This window comes from Chlamydotis macqueenii, chromosome 2 (genome assembly GCF_036417535.1).
Source record: "Chlamydotis macqueenii isolate bChlMac1 chromosome 2, bChlMac1.mat, whole genome shotgun sequence".
NCBI lineage: Eukaryota > Metazoa > Chordata > Aves > Otidiformes > Otididae > Chlamydotis > Chlamydotis macqueenii.
This window is the reverse complement of record NC_141557.1, coordinates 82200647-82223746: the sequence shown is the minus strand read 5'-3', so window position 1 is coordinate 82223746 and position 23100 is coordinate 82200647. Positions and strand designations below refer to the sequence as shown.

The window sequence follows — 23100 nt, the reverse complement described above, 5'->3', positions numbered from 1 at the left end:
AGTCATAGCTGGTCCCATAGTGGGCTGATGTCTTCAGGTTTCTTCCTGACCTACAATTCTGTGGCCTTTTTAAAAAGCATTTTAGCTAATTCATGTGTAAATCACCTCCTTCTATTCTATGATCTTGCCTTGATTAAGGATAGCTAAACTAGTTCAATTCTATGAATAAATCAGACTTTAACATTTACAGTTAGCATTTATAAAGGGTTGGAAAAGGGTCTCATTTTTTTTCAGAGAATCATTATTTCAATGTACATCAGCAATGATTAATTTCTCTTGCAAGCAGGAATGCTTAAATACTACTGCATCACATAAAATCTACAAAAAAAAAATAAACAAAACCAAAAAACCATTCAGGACTAAGCACTATGTAGCTACTGGTTCACACTCCCCACCCCTCCAGGGAAGAGGGGAGAGATAATTTAACAATAGGCTCTAGGGGTGAGATAAGGACTGAGAGAGATCATCCAGCAGTTATTTTCACAGGCAAAACAGACACAACTTGGGGAAAACTAATTCAATTTATTAACAATCAAACCAAGTTAGGATAATAAGAGACAAAATCAAATCTTCAGAACATCTTCCCTCCACCTCTCCCCTCTTCTCAGGCTTAACTTCATTTCCAACTATCTCCACCTCACCTCCTAACCCTGAGCAGCACAGGGGGATGTGGAATGGGGGTTGCAGTCTGTTGATCACATGTTGTTCTGCTCCTTCCTCCTAAGAGGGAGGACTCCTCACACTCTTCCTCTCCTTCAGTGTGGGGTCCCTACCACAAGATACAGTCCTTCACAAACTGTTCCAGAGTGGGTCATTTTTCCACGGGGTGCAGTCCCTCCAGAACTCTCTGCTCCAGCGTGGGCCCTCCGTGGGGCACAGTCTACTTCAGGCATCTGCCTGCCCCAGCATGGGGTCCTCCATGGGCTGCAGGTGGATCTCTGCTCCTCTGTGGTCCTCCATGTGCTTGCTTCACCATGGGCTGCATGACAGACTGCAGGGGAATCTTGGCCAGGAGTAATTTTATTCCTCCCCCTACTTCTTAACTGACGTCTCACATATCCTCTTCTCTTCTTCTTTCCTCTTTTTTCTCCTCTCCGGTCCACTCACCCAGGCTGGGCCTGGCCAGCTGAGCCCAATGCAGAGGGAGGCTGGAGGGTGAGGCCTGCACCCCCCACTCTCTGCCTGCATGCCTGTTTTTGTTTTCCCTTTCTGAAACTTCTAGCAGCTTGTCGCAGAAACCACCTCTGTACCGCTGGTACTACGCAAGTTCAACAAATTTATGTTTCTTGAAACAGCTATTTATATTTATGTTTAGGATTAGGCCCCATAAAAATATCCTTAGGTAAAAAAATAATGTGTGATCATACCACTAATGCTAGTATTTAGAGTATTTATTATGTTAATTACTTTTGTTTCTCAATAACATATGTATACACACATAATAGGGCAATATTCTGCCGTATTCTGTACACATACTTTATGTGCAACACAAGCTTATGGTAAGAACTTCATAACTTTTGAAAACACAGAAGTTTTTCCTGACGTGAGGCTTTATTATGGAGGAACATTTAAAGAAAAGAACATATTTTGAACTCATAGGGATACATATTTATTTGTTGTATGTGTCCTTTTGTCTCTTGCCCATCATTCCAAGTGGTGAGACCTCAGCCGCTTGGGGATCCTCCTGTCTTTTCTGTAATGCATGTAAAACAAGACAAAAGCTTCTTCTTTCCCTTTTGCAGCTACTGGGCAGGACAGAAAGGAAAAATGCCAATGCTCTTAGGCATCTGTACACTGACAGATGGCCTAATACCAGTGGTTTTTATTATTATTATTTTTAAAAGGGCAATGTTAAAACTGTGAAAGATAATGCCAGTCAGTAGGGTTACTCAGCTCATAGATACTATCAAAAATGTAACAGTACTGACTTTTATTTAAGTAATTCTCCTTTCCCCTGTTCTGGCAACCTGAAGATCTCAGAGAGGTTACTGTGTAATTTAAATTAGGAACATTCATTCTCGCTCATAACTGCAGCTAGTAATTTAATGGCAAAAAAATAGTGAAGGCAAAACTGATTTGAAGCTTTACCTTCCTTTTACAGTCCTCATGCTTCCAGCTCTGGCTGTCAATCCCATCTTGTCAAGTTCTCTTGCGTATACTTGTGCCTCATCCTTTCTCCCTGTTTTGGCTAATGACTCATCACTGCTCCATGCATGATCCTTTTTGCACTGCTTGCACAGCTCCTCACAAGAAACTGAGACCTAACAGCATCCTGGAGCAGGCAAAAAAATCACTGTTGTCAGCGAAGGGAGCATCCTTTAGCAGTGCTCTCTGCTGTTCCACCTCCTGACTACAGAGGCTGTCTCCCACTGCTGCCGCCCTGCACTCAGAACACTAGCCACTTCCTCAAGGCAAAGCATCCTCTCTCCATCCTTTTCAAGAAAAAAAAAATAATAGTCAATTTAACCTATTTTAACATGATAAGCATTTGTGAAAGCAAAAAAAAAGAAAAAAAAAAGTAAGCAGCCCCAATTTAAAGACATTAACACACATGACAAAGTAGCTCTACAGGAGATAATATACAGATTCAATGTACAAAATATCATGTGAGAGCCTGGCCCATAAAAATATTCTTTACTTCTTTGATGAAATAGGAAATAAAAAGGAACAGTGAAATATATACAAACTATAGCACTGGTCTTCTTGTTGCACATGTCTAATTAGTTTAAGCAGGAAAAGAAAAACTCTTCTCCTACTATGCATACTTCTTTTTCCAGTCGTACAGTTAAATTTTGAGTAGAACTGGGAATCATTGCTTCTCCTTCATCTAGAGGTTCACACATATATACAAATAAATGCCTTTGGTGGTCAATTTCCCTCCTTGTCAGGAAACTAAATTCACTATTAAAGGCCATAAATCAAGACATTTGCAACTCAGCTAATCAACAAACACGATGGTTAATTAATTAATCTATTAATTAATCAAGTTGTATTTGTTGTGCATCTCACATGCATGATTAAACCAGCCACATAGTTTCTCAGTGTGTCCTGTGCTCTGGAAAACACTTGAGAATTGTCTCTTTACACTCTTTGAAACTCCCAGTGGATGAATACACAGACTCTTTTACCCATTACCTCACCCAGGTCCTGCTGCCTCCACACAGCAGAAGCCTATCAAACAAAAGTCAATTACAAATTTAGCTTCTGCGTGTCAACAGAATTTTAATAAAAAAAAACAAACAAACAAACATAAAATGTTGCTGCAATGCTCAGGAACATTTCTGAGGTCAGTCAGGGTTCTGCAAAATTCCCAGAAAGTAGAAATGCTGATTATGATGAAGCCCGAAGCTTCTGTAGTTTAATTTCATTTTTCAGAACTACATCTAACATTTCAGATTTGCAACTGTTTTCTTCTAACTTGAAAGACAATAAGAAAAAAAAAATCTAGGCAAATTTTGGTGGTCTGCAGATATGAGAACTTCACAGGAATCACAAAAAGTGTTCTGCATAGTCATCAAAGAAAATTCATCCATTTTATTCTCATACGCGAGCATTTTAATTTGTTTCAAAATTCAGACATGTCTCATATATCTAATGTATAAGACTAAAAATATCTATATTCTTGCAAGAGGGACATAACTGAAAAAGCTGACCCAAATCAGAAGGCTTTCAAAAAATTATGAAATATCCTGAAGGGTGACCAAACAAGTTCACTGTAATTTTATGCCTGAACTCTGGTTGATTTGAGATTAATCTGTACAGACACTGCGCAGTGGCTACTTGGATAAGTTCTTTCAACACTTGCACTTTTCTCTTGCTGCTGTAATCTGTGTTCTGTGTTTCCCACGGACTTTTGCTCCACACATAATATTTTTTTCAATGACTAATAGAAGAGAAATCAAGTTCTTCACCTGACATCTTATAACCACACGTGCTTCCCAAAATGTCTTACTATATGAAGTTGATTCATGATCTCCCCTCTAGGAGAGCTCCACAGACTAAACTTGTAACTGGTTTCTGTCAGAAATTCTTAAAAGGGTGTATGAAATAAACAGCAACTAGGACACAGACCTCAACATAAAAATATGTTTTATACAATTCTCCTTGACTCTTGTCCTGGTTTTGGCAGGGATGGTTAATTTTCCTCTCAGTATCTGGTGTGTTTTGGGTTTCATATGTGAAGAATGTTGAAAAAAACATTCTGATTATATGAGTTGTTGTTAATGAGACCAAGGGCACTGTCCAGCTTTCCAGGTCTCATTAACGTGCAGATGCAGGAAGCTGGGCACAAGACAGACAGAATAATTGACCCAAACTGACCAAAGACAGCAGTCCATGCCATAAACATCATGCTCAGTTTAAAAGTGGGGGTTGCCCATGCGAGGGGGCATCCTTCCTTGGCATCCATTATCCTCATCTTCCACCTTTTCTCTTGTTTGATGGCATCATTCCCTCTACCTTGCTGGCTCGTTTTCAGTCATTTGCTTGCCGCTTGGTTTTTATTTCTATGATCACTGCTTGGGATGGGCTGTATGAGTCATTCGGGCATCAGGTGGTGAGAAATCCTGCATTGCTCATGTTGTATATTTTAATATCCTTATATTCTGTTATTATGGTAGTTTTTCTTTCCTATTTTAGTAAACTGTCTTTGTCTCAACCCATGAGTTTTCCTTTCTTCCCAATTTCTCTCCCCCATCCCACTGGGAAGGGCGAGGGTGAGTAGGAAACTGTATGGTGACAACAGCTAAACCACCACAACTCTCTACAGATGTGGCAAGATCTTCAAATACAATTTAGACAACAAATCCAATGATTTGCCATTTACATCAGTTGAGAAACCGGTCTGTAAAAATCAGATTATTGTCACATTAGTATGGTTGCTAGAGTTGTGCAGAAACTCACTATAACTAGACAAAACTCTTTAATACATTAGTATGATATTAGATGTTATTAAATACCATGTGAGATTCTGCACCTACCATTTAGGAAGTTGCAGATCTCCAGCAGTTTAGTGCTTATGTTCTACTAAATCAAGACAGTAGAGATACAGCTTTCTCTCTGCACATAGAAGAAGAAAAGAAGGAAATGGTAGGTGCAGAGCCCTCTTCTACACTGCATGGCTATCTGCTAATTATAGGCTTCCGTCGAGTGATGAATATTTCAGAGTACAACACGGCTTGTTTAATTCCCTTGTTTATTTTCTTGGATTATGCCATATTTGAGTGGATACTGGTAACAAGTCTGCAACTGTCTAACTTAAAAAACATTGGCCTGTTGTGGTGCCAAGAGCCAAGAAATCTAATTGTCACTCCATGGATACTCAGCGGTTGTGTTAGACAAAGAGAATTTTTTTTTTTTTTCTTTTTAGATGCTGGGATGGGATGAACTGGCTTCTTGTTATATGATCTTTGGGAACCCAGTTTACTTCCCAATGCCTCACTGCGTCTCTCCATAAAACTAAGTTTCAGAAGCATGCTGTGAAGGTGAATTAACTAATATATCTCAAGAATCTTTGGACCCTAGACTGTAGGCAGTAAAAATCAAAATAATTTGCATTTTTTTCTATCTTGCTTCCCATTAGCAGTTCATGTAGCTGTAATGTATTAATGTAAAATGTAGTTTTGAAACATACATTGTGCTCCTATTCAGTATGTTCCAGAACGAGAAAGGTTTGCAGAAAAGTGTATCAAAGAGCTTTCACTCAGCTTCTAGTGCCCACACACATACACTATTCTGTTCACACATTAATATGAACTTTCATCAGCTGCCACATGAAGCTGAGGTAATATGAAGACTGAATCATATTTTTGCCTCCAAAGGCCTCCACATGAGGCCAGAGCAATATGATCTTTTAGAGTCACAGGCACAACAGAAAGATTAGAAGTAGCAAATACAATCACAAATTGCTGGAAGCTGGGATCTGCAGTGCTAGAAAGTCCAGCAAGCAAAGGGAATCCAGCTGAAAAATCAAGAGTGAGGAGAAAGCATTTCTGCAGAATCTTAACAGATTTAAAAGTTTGTCTCCACTTCCTTAATAACTCTGCTGATTGGGGGAGGGATGCAGGTGTTAGAAAACACAGCAACTATCAACTCAAAACAACTCAGCAGAAGGGAATACCATTTCAAATTGGGAGTATTTCAAATGAAGGTGATTCAAGGTAAAACAGAAGGGCTGACAAAATGGAGACTTTTGCTATCCCATCTGTAAATTGACACACTGAGAAGATTCCTTTCTGCACTTGATATTCAACAGACCGAAACGCTACAGCCATTTTTTCTTGGAGGAAGAGTATTGTCATTTAGACATTTCCAGTTTATTAAACCAATATTGCATTGGGGGGGTTACATTGACAAGGGATAATGGTTTAAAACTAACAGAGGATAGATTTAGACTAGATATAAGGAATAAATTTTTTATTGTGAGGGTGGTGAAATACTGGAATAGGTTGCCCAGTGAGGACGTAGATGCCCCTGGAAATATTCAAGGCCAGGTTGGATGGGGCTCTGAGCAACCTGATCGAGTTGGAGATGGCCCTGCTTGCAGGGCGGTTGGACTAGATGACCTTTAAAGGTCCCTTCCAACCTATACCATTCTATGATTCTGTGATTGATGAAGATAGCTTCTGAATAGCAGTGAGTTTTAAATTCTTAGGGGTTTGGGGGGCGGGGGAATAATATTCATTTTAGAGATCATAAATTTTTCTAGAAATTTGAAGAAACCTTAAGTTACAAAAGTAACTTACTACTCAGTAACTAGTGAGACAGAAGGGGAACTTTTACATTCTCCATAAGGTAGCTGTGTGTTTTCATATTTCCATCATATTTCCACCCAGGGACTTTTTTCATTATGATTTGCTACAAAAGGCTGTCAGAGAAAAACATTTTTCTCCCATAGAAAATAAAATCAAAACAAAGAAATACTAATATCCTATAGGTTAGAACACTTCTGAGACATGGAACAGAATGTCTGTTTACTGTGTATGTGGTCAGTACAAGCCTTGTAAACTATTTAATTTCTGCTGAAATAGTAGCTTCAGAGATAAGGATTACTTATATTACTGCAGGACTTTATTGGTCCCATTTTCTCATATAATACATACAATACATAGTAAAATCACATTTCTTCTCCAAAAGGTACATCTAAGTAGATCAAAAGAAAAAGTAGACATAGTAAGGTTACTGTGTATTAATATTGACATTGTGTATTGCTACTTAATATTACATCTCTTTTGTGAAAGAACAAGGAACTCTATTTTTTTTTTAATTTCCAATCAAGTATATTTGCATATGCTGCCTACTTGGGTGATATGCATTCTTTCTGCTACTATTAACCACTATAATAACTATCAACATCCATAGTGAAGTCAGAGAAGCCTTTATATTTGAAAGACACAGAAGTGTCTCTAATAAAAACTGGCTTTCTGCAGTGGATTCACTAAGGAGAAAATTATAAGTAATAGATGCAAGACAGTATAGTTCAAGGTAAAGGTTAATAGCTATATTAGTAAGAAAGTGGCCACTATTAAAAGCAATTACATAATTTTCACATCTAGCAATGCTTTTAAAAAAAAAAAAAAAAAGATATAGGAGAAAGAGAATTCTGGGTATTGCTGATTTAGGGTTCCTACATGGAGGCTTCTCAGAGGGATTTGATTTTCTGGAACTACCATATATCTACACCCTGAAGTCAACACTGGAAATAAAAATTAAAAAAATCAAACAAACCAACAACATGATTCAGATTTAAACAATGCACTGAATTGGAGCCACTGAGTATCATTAAACATTTGTAAGACAGAAGGGATTTTTGGTTTGAGTTGTTTCTTTTTTTTTCCCCACAAACTGTAGTTAATTTTATAAGCAATAGTTCTATGCATGTATTTCAGCTTTTACCTAGAATCTACATCCTGATTTTACATGATCCTTATGATCTAAATAAAAACAAACCTTGAACGAATCACTGTAATTTGCCAGCTTGTTTTAACTTTGAAAACTATCTGCAATGAATGTGTTCCTTGTGCTCTAAAAGAAACACGTTACAGTGATTTCATACAATAGAGAGGAAAAATGGAGAAACTGCTTCCTCCAAATAAAGTGTAGAACAAGATTTGCTCATGCTATTATATATATGTAGAGGAAAAGTTAGCTAAAAAGGGAGGATGGACAGGAAATGCTGAGTTCATCAGTAATAGCCTCTGATGCCATAAAGCTTGGAATAATATTTAATATGACAACAAATCCTTGTGATATAGGTCTGTGATGGGCAAAAGTTATTTTTGTTAATATTTATTTGAGCTAAAGCTCAGCTATCTATATGGACATGCAGTTTTTATTTTTGAATGTATGGATTTTCTATCAAACTGTGGCTTGCTTTTAATGTCATGTGCCACAATTTTTACCTGCTGAATTATCAATTCATTATTGAGAGACTAATTAGGAACACTGAGGTGCATTAAACAACAAAGCATCCTATACTAATCAGTTTTACCAATTTCATAAGTGAGGAACTGCATTGTTTTCTTTATTCCTAGTCTGCCATGCTATTTTTCTTTTGACAAATGCTACTGCTTGTAGGAGGGAAGGAAAGGAGTGAAAAATCATTCCTGATTCACATTCCTCACACTACTCATGACTGTCTAGGCCACTATTCAACCCACTTTACTTCATCTCTTTTCAGTCAGAAGAGGCTTCCCCTACTCACGTGTTCCTCACGCTACTTCCAAGAAAGTAAAGCAATCCCTTCTCACAAAAAATCCTATAATCAGAAAGACAACAGCTGTAAATAAACACTGTAATTCCAGAATTGAAGTTGTTAATTGAAAATGTGTCATTTCTTAAATCAAGGTGACTGTTTGGTGGTGTAATTAGTCACTCCTCATACAGAAACTGTTCTATATGTTAGATCAGCCTTGTAGCCTTTCTCAGAAATGTTTCTTTTGCAAGATGGGGGAAAAGGTTAAGAAAATGAGAAGCATGCTTTGCATTTCAGACACAAGTGCACCATGGATTTATACAGTAAGACACTTGGTCATGGTTTTTTTCCCTTCCTAATTGTCCTGGTTTCTTTTTTTTTTTTTTTTTTTTTTTTTTTTGGGGGGGGGGCATGGGGTGGGCTACAGTGGCAGCTTCTTGCAAGAAGCTGCTAGAACTTTCTCCTTTGTCCAGTGGACTTGGCCAGGTCTAGGGTGGACCTGCCGCTGGCAAGGGCCATTCCAGTTGGTTACAGTGATAATGCATCTGTAAGAATGTATTTAAGAAGGGAAAATTAGAAAAAAAAAAAAAGTGAAGAAGCAAAAGCGGGGGCAGGGAGGGGGAGGTGTGAGCCTTGTGATCCTCATCCTCTGGCATCCCACTGGGTGGTTGTCTGGGCCCAGCTTGGCCCGAATGGCCTGATCTGGCCAAGAGAAGTGAGGAGAGGATGTATGAAGATAATCTGAGAGGCATCTGCCTGAGCCTGATTTTGAAGAATTTCTTGTGAGAGGAATGGCTGTGAATGCCAAGATCAGTGAAGAAGGAGGGGGAGGAGTAATGTTGCTCCCAGCAGAGATTCCCCTGCAGCCCGTGGTGCAGCCCATGGTGAAGCAGGTTGTCCTCCAGCAGAGCATGGAGGCCCATGCAGAAGCAAAGATCCACCTGCAGCCCGAGAAGGATGCCACACTGGGGCAGGCAGATGCCTGAAGGAGGCTGTGGTCTGTGGAGGGCAGGTGCTGGGGCAGCCATTCCGGAGGGACTGCACCCTGTAGGAAAATTATTGGAGCAGTTCACAAAGGACTGTAGCTCATGGGAGGGACCCCACGATGGAGCAGGGGAGGAATGTGAGGAGTTCTTCCCCTGACAATGAAGCAGCGGCGTAAAACGTGTGATGAACTGACTGTACCCCTATTCCCTCTTTTCCTTTTCTGCCACTTGGGCGGGTGGGGGGAGGAAGGTAGAGATAATTTGAACTGAAATTAAGCCCAAGAAGAGGGAGGAGTGGGGGGAAATTGTTTTTATTCTCTCCCATTATCTTTCTTTGGTTTTATTTATAATAAATTAAAATAGTTCTCCCCAAATCAAGTTTGTTTTGCCCATAACCATAACTTGAATGATCTCTCTCTGTCTTATCTCAAACCTTGAGCTTTTTGTTATCTTTTCTTTCTTCCATTCTCTCAGAGGGTGGGGAGAGTGAGTGAGAGGCTGCGTAGCTTGGTCCAGAGTGGGGCTAAACTACAACACTAATGATTTCTAATATTCAGTGTGTTTCTTGGATTGTTTGTAAGCACTTAGCTGATGGAGGGTTATCTTAGAACTCATATAACTGTATACTCTTTTAATGAGTAGTAGCTGTCAATTCAGTTAAAACTACTCAATTCAGCTCCTGCTCATGTGCCCCTCTGCATTTATCTGTATTGAATTTCAGTCAGTCTTGGAAGATCCTTCTGTTGCTTTTCTTTATTTTTGGTCTTTCCTATTTTTTTCTCCTCAATAGCTTTGTATAAATAAATAAATTTTTCACCTGGCTACTCACCCTGCTTTCCACAAAGAGTTTTAAATGCTAAGTGGCATTGATTTTCCCCACATGCCAGTTTTTAGGGGGTTTTTTGAGGGTATTTTTCTTCATTTGTTTGTTATGTTGGTATCACTGCATACTTTGGTCCTCAGATATCAAGTAGTTTTTGCTTCTGGTGGTCGGACTAGATGATCTTTAAAGGTCCCTTCCAACCCAAACCGTTCTATGATTCTATGATTCTGCAGTATTTACCATGTACAAAATTATACCTCTGTAGGATACTATTGAAATTTACAATTAAAATTTATAATTAATATTAAGTAGAAAAATAAATATAGCTATACAAACACATTTAAAAACTTATTAACAATAAAAATTAACCATACCTTCCAACAAAGACTATATTTATATTAATTTAAGCATTTCTGTTTGTTTTGTAAACACATACAGAAAACTTTTCCTAAACAAGCTTTCCTAATTTAAAAAGGAAGGGTTCTGCTTGTGGACAGCACCTCTGTTATTATCAACACATCACTAGAATGGCTCAAGTAGGTCCTTTGACTAATATGAAAAGATCTCTTCAGCAGAACTGTAACTATTGGTATGTCTTTTATATGAGGCTTTGAAAAGATGTGTTATTTATACTAATACCTTAAGTATCAAGTATGCTAATTCACTGGAAGATAACAAAAAAAAACCAAATACATTTTGTCAACAATTAAAGTCACATTTATCTGACAATAAAACAGACAAGGACATAGCAATACCCCATGCCACACAAACTAATTATACACTAAACCCAAGGTAAATCCCAAGTGTAAATTTATGAATACCAGCTATTATCCCTGATGACTGGGATTTGTGTTTGTTTGTAATCTAATGGAAAATTCCAAATTATTGTAAGTTGAAAAATGAAGGTTTGATACAAATGTTCAACATACAGGACAGCTACACTACTACTTTTGAGGAACAGACTTAGAACAAGTTCTTCTTGTGAGTTTATTCCCCAAGTCCTTTAATAATACCTTTCTGCAGAGAGACATCTTTGCAACTGTGCTATCTCATGTCTTGAAGACGTCCATACAGGCAACCTATCTTTTAGAAAATCTCATCTATAGTACCTAAAGAGGGCCTACAAGAAAGCTGGAGAGGGACTTTTGACAAGGGCATGTAGCGATAGGACAAGGGATAATGGCTTTCAACTAGAAGAGGGTAGGTTGAAATTAAATATAAGGAAGAAATTCTTTACAGTGAGGGTGGTGGGGCACCAGAACAGGTTGCCCAGAGAAGTTGTAGATGCCCCATACCTGAATGTGTTCAGGGTCAATTTGGAGGGGGCTTTGATCGACCTGGTCTAGTGGAAGGTATCTGTGCCCAGAGCAGGGAGACTGGAACTAGGTGGTCTTTAAGGTCCCTTCCAACCCAAACCATTCTGCGATTCTATGATGTAAATTCTGGAGGGAGTAAATTCTTTAGCAAAAGGACCCAAAATCATAGCAGTACAAAGATGATTTTAAAGGTATTCTTTTCCTACTCAAACATATTTACCTCTGCTTAGGTTCTTGGCTATAAGTCATTGAGCATAATCTGAATGCAGATATCACCTCTGCACTTTCTTTCCAAACAAAGGTGTTTGTGTTGCTTTCATTGTCATTTAAAATATGTTTTTTTAAGTTACAGCTGATAAACTTGTGGGAATAACTGTTTAAATGAAAACTAACTGCTTGTCAAGAACCAACCAGAGCTAATCCTGCTTAGCAAAAAAAAAATATGAAGAAAATCTGAAATAGTGCCTTCATGTTTTTACAGGCTGGTGTTTACCACTACAATTAGGAAAAAAAAAAACCCACCCTATATATTTAAGAAATTAATTATTCACAAAGGCGATTAATCTGAAAATTCACCACTGTGATTTTGGTTTCATAGACTGTGTGTTATACGATTAGAAACAATGGGGAGGTTTTAAATTTAAACCTTAGATCTCTTGCTTTACTACTTTGTCTCTTGTCTGACAAATTTTTATTGTTATAAAAAAATGTGTATCTGTTCTAGAACACAAAGAAATACAATTTGAGCATTACACATAATTTTGATACAACAACTGAAAGATTACATGTAGGCAAAGTACCTAATACGGCAAAGAAGCAATTGCTGAAAAGGCAGTACATTCAACATCAACCAAGATGAGTCATTACCTTTAGTGCCGTACAGAATACACTATGCAAATAAAGTTTGCAAACTCCTCTATGAGTCTAGAAATATTGCAGTCCCATATTCACCTTTTTTTTCAGACATTTTGAGATTAACTAATAAGCTGCTAGAACTGAAATCCCTATACTGCTGCAGCCATCTTCACCTTTAGAAAAAGAGGATATTTTCCCACTAAAGAATGTTTTGCATGCTTTCATTTGTCACATCCTTCTGGATAAAAAAAAAAAGGAGAAAATACCCAACTATGGTGACATGCATTCTATTTGCCTAATTATTATGTTTGATTTCCTGCACTTTTGTTAATAATTGTAGCTTGATATACAGTAAATAGAATTATTTAATCTAGAGTTTCAATCATTCAACAGAAGTGTTCCTGTCATTGTGTAAAAAGGTAAGTAAAAGTCTAGCTAACATTTCCTTTTATAAATATATCTTGAGTGAGTTGATAAAATATACTGAATAGCCAAACGATGCAGCAGTGTCTTTAAAAAGACAACAAGGCATGTGGGCATGAAAAGTTATACAGGTAATGAAGGTGAATGAGCACCTTTCTTAAAATAAGTTTGAGAAGGTACTTGAGTAGTAGTTGACATGCTAATTCATGCCTGAGTTTGTCACATCTTCAGCTTCTTCACCTGCACCTATTAATTTAAGATTAGCTGGTAAATATCCTTAAAAATGAAGTTACCAAATTCAAGATTGATATAAAAGAATGCAGAATTATCTTTATTTCGTAATTGCCACATCTTAGGAATGTAATTGATGCACTACCTCTTTTGTCTTTTGGTTTTTTTTGTTTTGTTTTGTTTTTAAATACAGAAACTAAGTATTTTTTGGCATTTTACATAATTTTGATGCAATGATTGACAGACGCTATGCATACAAAGTATAGCATAAGTTAAAGATGCAGTTACACAGCAGGCAAGTTGTACTACACCAGCTTTGTGGTGGGTCAACCTTGGCTGGTTGCTGAATGCCCACCCAGCTGCTCTCACACTCCTCCTCCTCAACATGAAGGGGAAAAAGTAAGATTGAAAAAAGTTTATGGGTTGAACTCCCATAGGCCCCCTCATGTGGGCCGCCGCTGCAGCCAACTGCTGTCAGCACCTCGCCATGTGAAACCAATATATGATCAAAATAGAATGAAGAAAGGAGCAAGGCTAGGCACAACAAGGTTGGCTTTCCCCACAAAAAAAAAAAAAATACTGCTAAAGTGTTTAAGTGAGAAAAGGCAGTTCCACCTAAAAGATGTTGGTTTCATCAATATTTTTGTTCAGAATAAAGAACATGTAAAAGCCAGAGAACTTCAGCTACTAGTATGTCAAAATCATGAAAGTGTGAGAAGTAAAAAAAAAAAAAGAAAAGGTCAACTTTTGTACAGACTTTTTTGTTCCATAAGAATCTTGGGGAAGATTAGATCACCTTGACAAAATTATTTTGAAGTATTAATTGAAATAACAGCCTCCACCTAGCAAAACTGACATTTTGCAATACAGAACTGACAGACTGTATAAAGCTGCCTCACAAAAATAATGATTACTTTGACATATTAGATTCAATGTTGCTGTTTCAACATAGAAGACCAAGTTTCTTTTTGGTGCTATTTCACATTGACTTAAATGAAGTTAAAACAGGTAAACACTTTATCCCAGGTCTTTGAACTAGGACTGAACTTCAATATGTTCATGCTTTCGTGTTTGTTTGGCTTGTCTGTCAAGTCAAAATGCCTTTGTCAGTCTGCATATAGCCATTTTCTGTCAAAGGACTGCAGTGCAAGTACTATGCTTCAGGAAACCACAGATATGACTGAACACACTGGAAGAAAGTCATATGATCAGGCTGATGAAAGCACTCTCTTCCCTTGAGTTTGATTTTCCCTCAAATAACCTTTGAATGTTTAGAGATTGCACTTTAGAAACAATAAAGAAAACCTAAAGGTCCACAGCATTCTATGACTTGTAGAATTTGAGTAAAGCACCCTCAAAATAAACCCCAGGTTACATCTGTTGAATAAAAGTAGGGTTCCTATCAGCATGGAAGTGGCAAAGGGGGCTGTCTGTGCCCACAGAACTAAAAAAAAAAAAGCAAGTATACATGTGTGCATTTTTTTTTTAAGCTTTTGGATTGGCAACAGTCTTGAGTTAGCTTTTTGTAAAAATACAGTACAAAATGAGATGGCTAACATGATATAGGGCCATATAATGTTGCGCAATAATAAACTGAGATCTGATGACAACAGTTAAGACAGAGGGCACATTTTCTCTGTTTCTTGGTAAGGATGCTCCCTGAGCAACAGTGGGAGACAGACAGGAGAATAAAGAAATATGGCATTGTCCTATATGATCAATGTCATCTTTCCATCAGCTTTAATGGCACTGAATCAAAATGTTATTTTGCAACAGTAAGGGTGACAAGAATTAAGACCTGAGTAATCAGAGAGCAGAAAAGCATAAAGATCAAAATAGATAAAAAGTACTGTAAAATCTGAGGTTAGTGACCTCATGCAATGAAAATGCTGCAACAGGGAAGAAGGTGATTTTGAGTAATCAAAGAGTAGAAAATCATAAAGACCAAAGTAAATAGGAAGTACTATAAAATCTGTAGTTAGTGACCTATGAAGAAACTGTAAAAGGAAGAATTCATTTTTTTGTAGTAAAAGAGATCTCTCAAAAATACAAACCTCTACCTTTTCAGTGCAAACATTTGTAATCTCAATTTTTCACAGATTTGCCAAGAGATCCTTTGGAAGAAGCTAGCAATATCTCAGTCCTGAATTTAAAATTGTGAAGCTAAAATATTTGCTCAAATATTAGTGTACTCATTCAATATCAGTGTTCTCCCTTTCTAAGAGCACTGGAAAAATTAAAAAGTTAATATCTTTCACACTAGACACATGAAATATGTGATTTTAAAGCTTGCTGAGCAAAAATGGCCCTCCTTTTCTTTTTACCTTAATTTCTATATAGGTATATTCTAGTATAAAATTATAAAGAAGCAACAAATGTCCATAAAAGAACATAAAAATCTGTACTTACATATTTAAGTTGTTATTGCTACCACATTTTTGCTAGCTATAGAAGAAAACAGTTTTATTTAAACACATTATTTGTGAAACTAGCAATGGTAGAAAATGAGATACACATTATTCTGGAAGCTGATTATGCCACTTGCACGCCTTTTACAAAGGCATGAAAATGGCTAACAAGCCATTTGCAAAATCTTTAATTATAACATCTACACTTTCCTTTTCATTTTATCACAAAAGAAAAACACTTCTTTACCAGAAGAAATTTTGAAATTGTTTTCTTATGTTTAAAATGCTGAAACATCTGATATGCTTTATTTTATCTAAACATCTAACATTGAATTAAAATATTTTAATTTTAAAACTCAACTTTTGTTTCTTCCCTAGCAGTTATTCTAAAATAGACATATTTTCCCTTTACTGTCATTAAATCTGAGAGGTGAAATTGTCTTGATATGATCAGGGAAAATTAGATTCACTCTCCTGTATTAGAACTAATTTATTGCAATGACATGTCACCCTGTTACCTTGAAATAGAATTTTGAATGACAAGTCTGTTATGCTGTAGTTCTGTATTTTCAAAAGTAAAATAACAAATGTATGGAATTACTACCTTGAAAATCCAATGTAACACCTGGGATTTCCTTCCTAATCTAACTTTCAGCACAATCATTTCAGGGCATTTTAAAAACTGTTACTTTCCTCTTCCCTTTCCTGTATTCACACTCATTTCCAGTTGTTCCATACTTCCTTATCACCCCCATCAATACAAATCTGAATGTGTTTTTGAGTTATAGGTAAAAATGTAAGAACAAAGTGTCGCTCCTCTTATCCCTCAAATTTGGAAAGAAAAATGCAGTTGAAAAACAACACTGCGTTGACCACCTGAAAAGCCATTCCTCTTCACCCATCAGAAGACATCTGAAGTGGATTCAGAGGTATATGTTCAATCTTTCAGAGATCCAAAGGGTCCACAGAGAAATCAAGTGTCAGTTTTGTTCATTATATTTCTCTGCTATTCCCTCTAATATCATGATTCACTCAGCCTCAAGCCAGCACTGATCTTCCCTTTTACCACTGAACATTTACTCCTCTCTCCAAACCAAAAAGAACAGTGAATGTGTAGTTATGACCTGCTTCCAGTGCAACTCACATTTAAGAAATATCTGAAGGAAACAAAAAGGTGGGAAGGTTGAAACTGAAGAAAGTTGCAGACTGAAATAAGTACTCAGTTTCCCTTTTTTCCTAAATTTTTTTATTTGTTATTTGTTTTCCATATCCAGACATGTGAATTATTTAACCCCATGGAAGCATGCAGAAAATGTGAAAGAAATAAAAACTATATCAGCCATGGCAACTGAGAAATGTTAAAGCTTGCAGCCCTAGAGCACAAGTTTTTTTCTAGATTTCCTCAGGAGAATCTTCATTCTTCTGAGCTGGTGCAGTAGGTACCTCACTCCTCACCAAACCATGGTGCATTCACTAGCCCTGCCCCTTTCAGTACTCACAGCTATGTTTTCATTTGAATAGTTTTCATCAGAGAGATGCAAAAGACAAGAAAGGCTCATGTAGCTGAAAGCTCAGTTCTGTGGATTCAAGCTTCTCATTTCAGACAAGGATATTTGTTCCCTGGTAATCAAATTTCCACAGTTTCTCCAGCGCACATGTGCACAGAGACATACTAGCACCCACAAATGAGCAGTCTGTCAGAACTAAGATTGTTAGATACTATTGATCATTGGGAAGTTTTCAAGAAACACTTAGTAAATAATTTATCATTTTAGAAAAAGAAGTCACTGTGGTTTTAAATTCTTTAAAGATACCTTTTTTTTTTTAATACAAAACAATTTTCGGAGTTGTTTGTTCAGGAAAACATACCCTGAAACATCAAAGACTTACCTCAAGTGTAACAGCAGGGAACCAGTTCAATAATCCCAGAAACACAGAAAATATTTAAGATCTACAAAAGGATAATTTTTCATTTCTACGAGAAGCTCATTTTTCCAAAACCTGTGTTTTGTTTTGCCATGTTCCTATAAAAAGCTTCTGAATATGGCTAATACAGATTAATTTTATACAGATTTCCAGTCTCCAAATTATATTTTTTCAGAGAAAAGAAATAAAGACTGAGGAATGGGGATATGTTTGATATTAAAATGTAAAGATGACCTGTTGTCCTAATGCTGTGTAACAGATGATGGCAGTAAATTAATCCATCTTCTTGACAATCATTCAATGATAAGAATGTCAAACTGTACAATTTTCATTGCAGGCCTACCCTATTCTTGTCCTCAGTGTGCATTTCCATGACAATGACTGTAATCATTATAACAGTATTGTACGTAATGACTCTGCTTTCTGTGATGTTACTCCCAAATTGGGTGTGAAAAATGTGAAAGGACAGATCTGAAACGGCAAAACTCTCACCAGTGAAGCAGAGTAGTCTACAGAATTAATAACTGACAGAATTGATAGCGTACTCCCACTGAACAGAAACCTGGAATTAAAGGGCGCTGCTCACTAGCCTTCCTTTATTAACTGAAGGGCTTTGCATGAAGACCTCTTGTCAAATTAAAGGCATGTAGAATTAGACCTTGATGAGGTGTGTACAATTAAAAGTAACATCAGTAAAACGTCTATTTCTCAAAATGAAAAGAAACTTGTGCACAATGGCCTGAACTCCTGAAATTTTGCTAATTACTAATATTATGTCAGTTTCAACCAGGCTTTCCTTTTTTTCTGAGTTAAAAATGTATGCCTGAGCTAATATGATTGATCTTTGCTGTAAATCAGGTCATTGTAACTATCACAACAACTGTAAAATAGAATACAAATTCTTCTAAGTTACATAAAACTTCTGCAAAGACAAGCTTACTAATGTAAAGAACTCACAGTAGAAAATTATGAATACCACAGTGAATTCTTTGAGGAAAAGGGTCGGGGGGAAATGGTAAGTACAGAGGAACACCTGACAAACCAGTAGTGTATAACAGAAATTCATTATATTGTTCTTTAAGAGCCTTATCACATTGTGGTCCTGAGGTTTACTCTGTATCTCCATATCCAAATCTTACTCATGCTATCTGGCTCTTTCCAGATGATGTTTTGATTCTCCTGCATAGCTTTGCATCAACAATGTTTGTAAAATGTTTCTTCTATTCTAAAATAATTCATTAAAATGTTAATCAGTCTAAGATGGGTCTGGAAGCATATCTCATCCTCCCCTTACCCATTTTAAAAGCTTCTCTTTCAATGCAACCCACTATCTCAATTTAGAAAGGTCCTTCCCCAATTTACATTTCCTGCACAAATCTCAACAATTTTCAGTATGCTGAAATATTTGATATTTTACTAAGTTTAGCATAACTAAATTTTTTTTTTTTTGGTCTTTGTGTTAACAATATCTTAGATACAGGTGCTCCACTTGCTATTTTTAGTTCAGACTATACTGTTCAAATTTGAAAGCCCTTGCTACCAGACGTGTGATTTCAGAAGCTATTCATTTCCTTGGATATTCTTCATTCTAAGATATAATTTTCAGGATTCCCAGCTTGAAGGCAAACTAAAATTAAATTATTCCTTCTCCATGCCCTCATCCCCATTAACCGTCTTTGTTCACTTCTCATACTCAATGTCTTTCACCATTTAAATTAAGGAAATTAAGATTAATCTAGATTGTAAAATAAAAAATTCTAACATAATGCTGAACGACAGTATTCAGGGGGAGAAAAGATCCATCTGTCATACATCTTGCAATAAAGATATATATACAGTTTTGTGTTATTTTAATGCAAATTTAAAACACAAGTTATAAAGACAACATTATACATGATGAACTAGACTTCAGCTGGCCAGCCCGCAACTGCATCAGCATGAACTTTATGCCTGAAACTCACTATATATGTCAAAACATAAATGCAGGGCTTGTTCTCACAGGCTTCTGAGGAACTCTAACAAGTAACACACCTCCTGCCTCTTTTTATGAAGAGAATCACAGAGGATTTCCCTTTGGAGGAGTCCTTTTCAACCCTAGCCTGGAAAAGTCTTTAGCAGTGACATCTTGAAGCCCCATGCATTTGGATTTCTACAGAATCTGATGTAAGAGGATCAGCTACACTCACTCTGTGTTCAGCTGAGCTCAGAAGAAACACTATTTTATCATATTTTAATATCTTCATCCTATTTACTTTTATTGATCTTTTTTTTTTTTCTTTATAATGAACACAGAGAGTATACACCGACAACTGGCAAGTTCACTGTGCATGTATGCAGCAATCCGAGAAGTGTCCTCCTTTAAAAAAGGAGGTGTCATCTAAGGAGATACCTGGTTTTCCTCTGTCAATGCACATTTCAGGGGATGGGAAAAACAAAAACAAAACCAAAAAGAAGACAATGACCTTACCTTTCCTACATATTGAGGATCTGGTCCCATGTGTTCTTCTAAAACAAAGAACTGATTCCACACCCATCCACGCTTGGGACGATGATGTACTTCTGTTTCGCCTTCTATATGTTTGGTTTGATTTCTAGTCACCTTGATGGAGCCATGGTGAGCAGCTCCATAACACCTCTGCACAAAACAGAGACAAACTAGGACTGGGCAGATACAAGATGTACTTGTTAGTCTCATTGTAGGATAAGCTTCCTGTTCAAAGTTTTCTTTCTCTTGTCTTTTTCAGCTGTAATCCTTTAATAAGTCCCCAAGACAGAAGGTGAAGTCTGTTTCAGAAATACAGTCCAAAATGGGTTTTTCTGCTTGTTCATGGTTTAGCTGCCCATTTGGGAAAGCTCAAATTATATTTACATTATGAAAAGCTGACTGGAAATTTTGATATTTCTTCTGAGGTCTTCACAATAGAGTTCCACAGCCGACCATTTTCTATCTAATAGGGAAAGAAAAGAAAGCCACTTACTTATCACTAAAACCAGTAATTTTCAGGTTTCTAACCTTAGATTATACTCGTAGCTGTACTAACCAGTCTTTCAAAAGCTCTCACTGTAACTAAAATTTATTTTCCATCCTTCCTGCAAAAGTGTTTTCAGATTGTTTTTATTAAAATAACATAAGAATTAGCATGGCTTTTCCAAGCTATTAAAAGATAAACATTATTAAATACTGGCCAAAGGACAGTTCCTTTAGCCTTTATGTGCAAACCACTGACTTGGTCTGGCAGCAAAATAAAATCACTGCTACAGTGTCATCAGACAGATAGTGATTGGTAATTCGCTTCACATGACTTCTTGATCTTCTGTACACCACATGGAGATCCAACATGGTGAAAAATACACAGGCTATGATGGATTTCAAAAGACAGCCTCCAAAATGGGCATTGAGGATTCTGAGCCAATATTACAGAATACTGACAGGAACTTTCAGTCAAAATGTGCACTTTTAACCCCTGTGCTTTACATATATTCCAAATAATTTCATACTCACAAAATTATTTAATACTGACAGAAAGTTCAGGTACTGTTGGTTAGATGTTCAGTATTGTTTTTATAAAAGCGTCTAAGTTCCCTGTGACAATATTTTCTCAACTTCAAAAAAGGAAAATATAACCTTTTATACTATGATAGTAAATGTGAAAACGTGCATGGCAGTTGATGTAGCACTTTAGTAAAGTACCTTGAAAGAAATTAAAAAAACTCTTCAACCTCAGATAAATAGTTACCCTAAGGTAATGTTTGTTCAGTTATCTGAAGAGTTCAAAGATCAGTTAATCAGGAGCTTCAAAACATGCAATTAAATCTACAAAAATTAGAACTGCCTTCCAATATTGGCTTTGTTTGAGTATCACAAAGACATTACAAGTTACAAAAACAGAAACACAATGAAACTGGTTTTGTTTCTAAGTTTCATGGGAACCCAACAGAACAAATTCAAAATCCCTAAAGAACCAAACAAGAAATTAGAAATCAGATGGAAAAATACTGTAGTGGAAGGAAGTCCATCAACTGTCTTTTGACTGCAGATTCCTTTCTCTTATGTTTCTTTCAAATCCATAATACTGGAAGACCAACCATGCTTTCTTCTGTATTCAGCTAGTGTAGTGTCTCATCAGAATGATGGAAGAATACTTCAAGACTTCTGTACATTAGAAATACTTAGAAAGGACGTATTTTTGATTGCTATTACTCAGTTCAGGACAGTGGGTTATGCTGAAGTAAAGAACTCCAGTCTCCTGCGGCTGGGCAGGAGTTCAGAAAGAAACTCTGTATGGTATTTTCCATGGAGAAAATACATTTTTAGACATTTAGTATTACCCTGCTTCTTATTTCTATATCAATGTAATCTCCCCTCAACCCCTACAAAGATCAAGCCACCGGTCTCTTAAAAACTTCACATCCTATCTCAGAATGGGTTCATACAATGTCATGTATTATTACCTTAAGTACCTTAAGTACAAACATGAGGAATTTTTCACAACTAAATGTTGTATGAAGTCTAAATTATACCAGGGTCATAATCCAGACATTCTGAGTCACATTTGTTTCTTATTGCGTTATTTCTTTATTCTTGCTAGAAATCAGTTTTTGCCTTGAGGCATGCAATTTCCTTCTAAAGATTTCTATATTTACAGATGAGCTATTTAAATAGATTAGTTATTGTTATACTTCAGATGTACATTAAAATTAAGTTGTATCTCACAAAATGTACCTCACAAAATTCAAATATTATTTTTCTTCCCTTTGTTTCCATCTTAGGAAATGCCTGGGAGCAGTTCATAGGAGTATAAGCAGTGCATAATAAGTTAAAAATTATATATAAAGTGCATTGAGATTTCCCAGAATGGCACATTTAAAATGTATTTGAATCATTACTACTGAACTTTCCTGTACAAAACCTGTGAGGATGGTGCTGGAAAATTCTTGCCTTATGAAAGAGTAAATATAAATGCGTGCAGAAGATACCAACAAATCAAGATCTACTATACAGAACTTTGTTTTTGCACCTTTCAGAAGTCTTTCATAGGAAAAAAAAAATGAATAACAAGGTGGAGCTTGTAAACTGTGTTTTACAGTTTGGCTCATATATGACTTACAGTAAACAAAAAAGTAGCAACTTATGAAGGGCTTAATCTCAAAAATATATTTTCTTCTTAGCATTAACATTAGTTATGAGGCATTTAGTTTACATTTTGCCAAAACCACTATATTATTTAACTCAATTCAGAGATTAACTGTTAAACACCTTCCCCAAAATTACAATTTAAAAATTCTTTATTCTGAACAAATATGTTCTAAAATAATAACAATAGTAAAAAAAAAGATGATAATGGCATCTATTTCCTGTTATAATCATGTTTAGATGTTCAGGCCTCAAGTGTTCTTGAATTGTGTATGAAGCCTGTAGAATTGTTTCCACTACGGCAAA

At 36.5% G+C, this 23100-nt stretch overlaps 1 protein-coding gene across 4 annotated transcripts in view; it reads right to left on the bottom strand.

Moving 5' to 3' along the window:
* Positions 1 to 20355, bottom strand: part of CDH18 (cadherin 18) — a 168627-nt gene extending 148272 nt beyond the window's left edge. For 3 of the 4 annotated variants that reach the window (XM_086741982.1, XM_086741980.1, XM_086741981.1), the window contains exon 1: positions 20128 to 20355. In XM_086741982.1, the coding sequence (XP_086598108.1) occupies positions 20128 to 20355 (228 nt within the window). The remainder of the gene's footprint in view (positions 1 to 20127) is intronic. The other variant, XM_086741983.1, reaches the window with a different exon arrangement.
* Positions 20356 to 23100: the final 2745 nt, after the last annotated feature.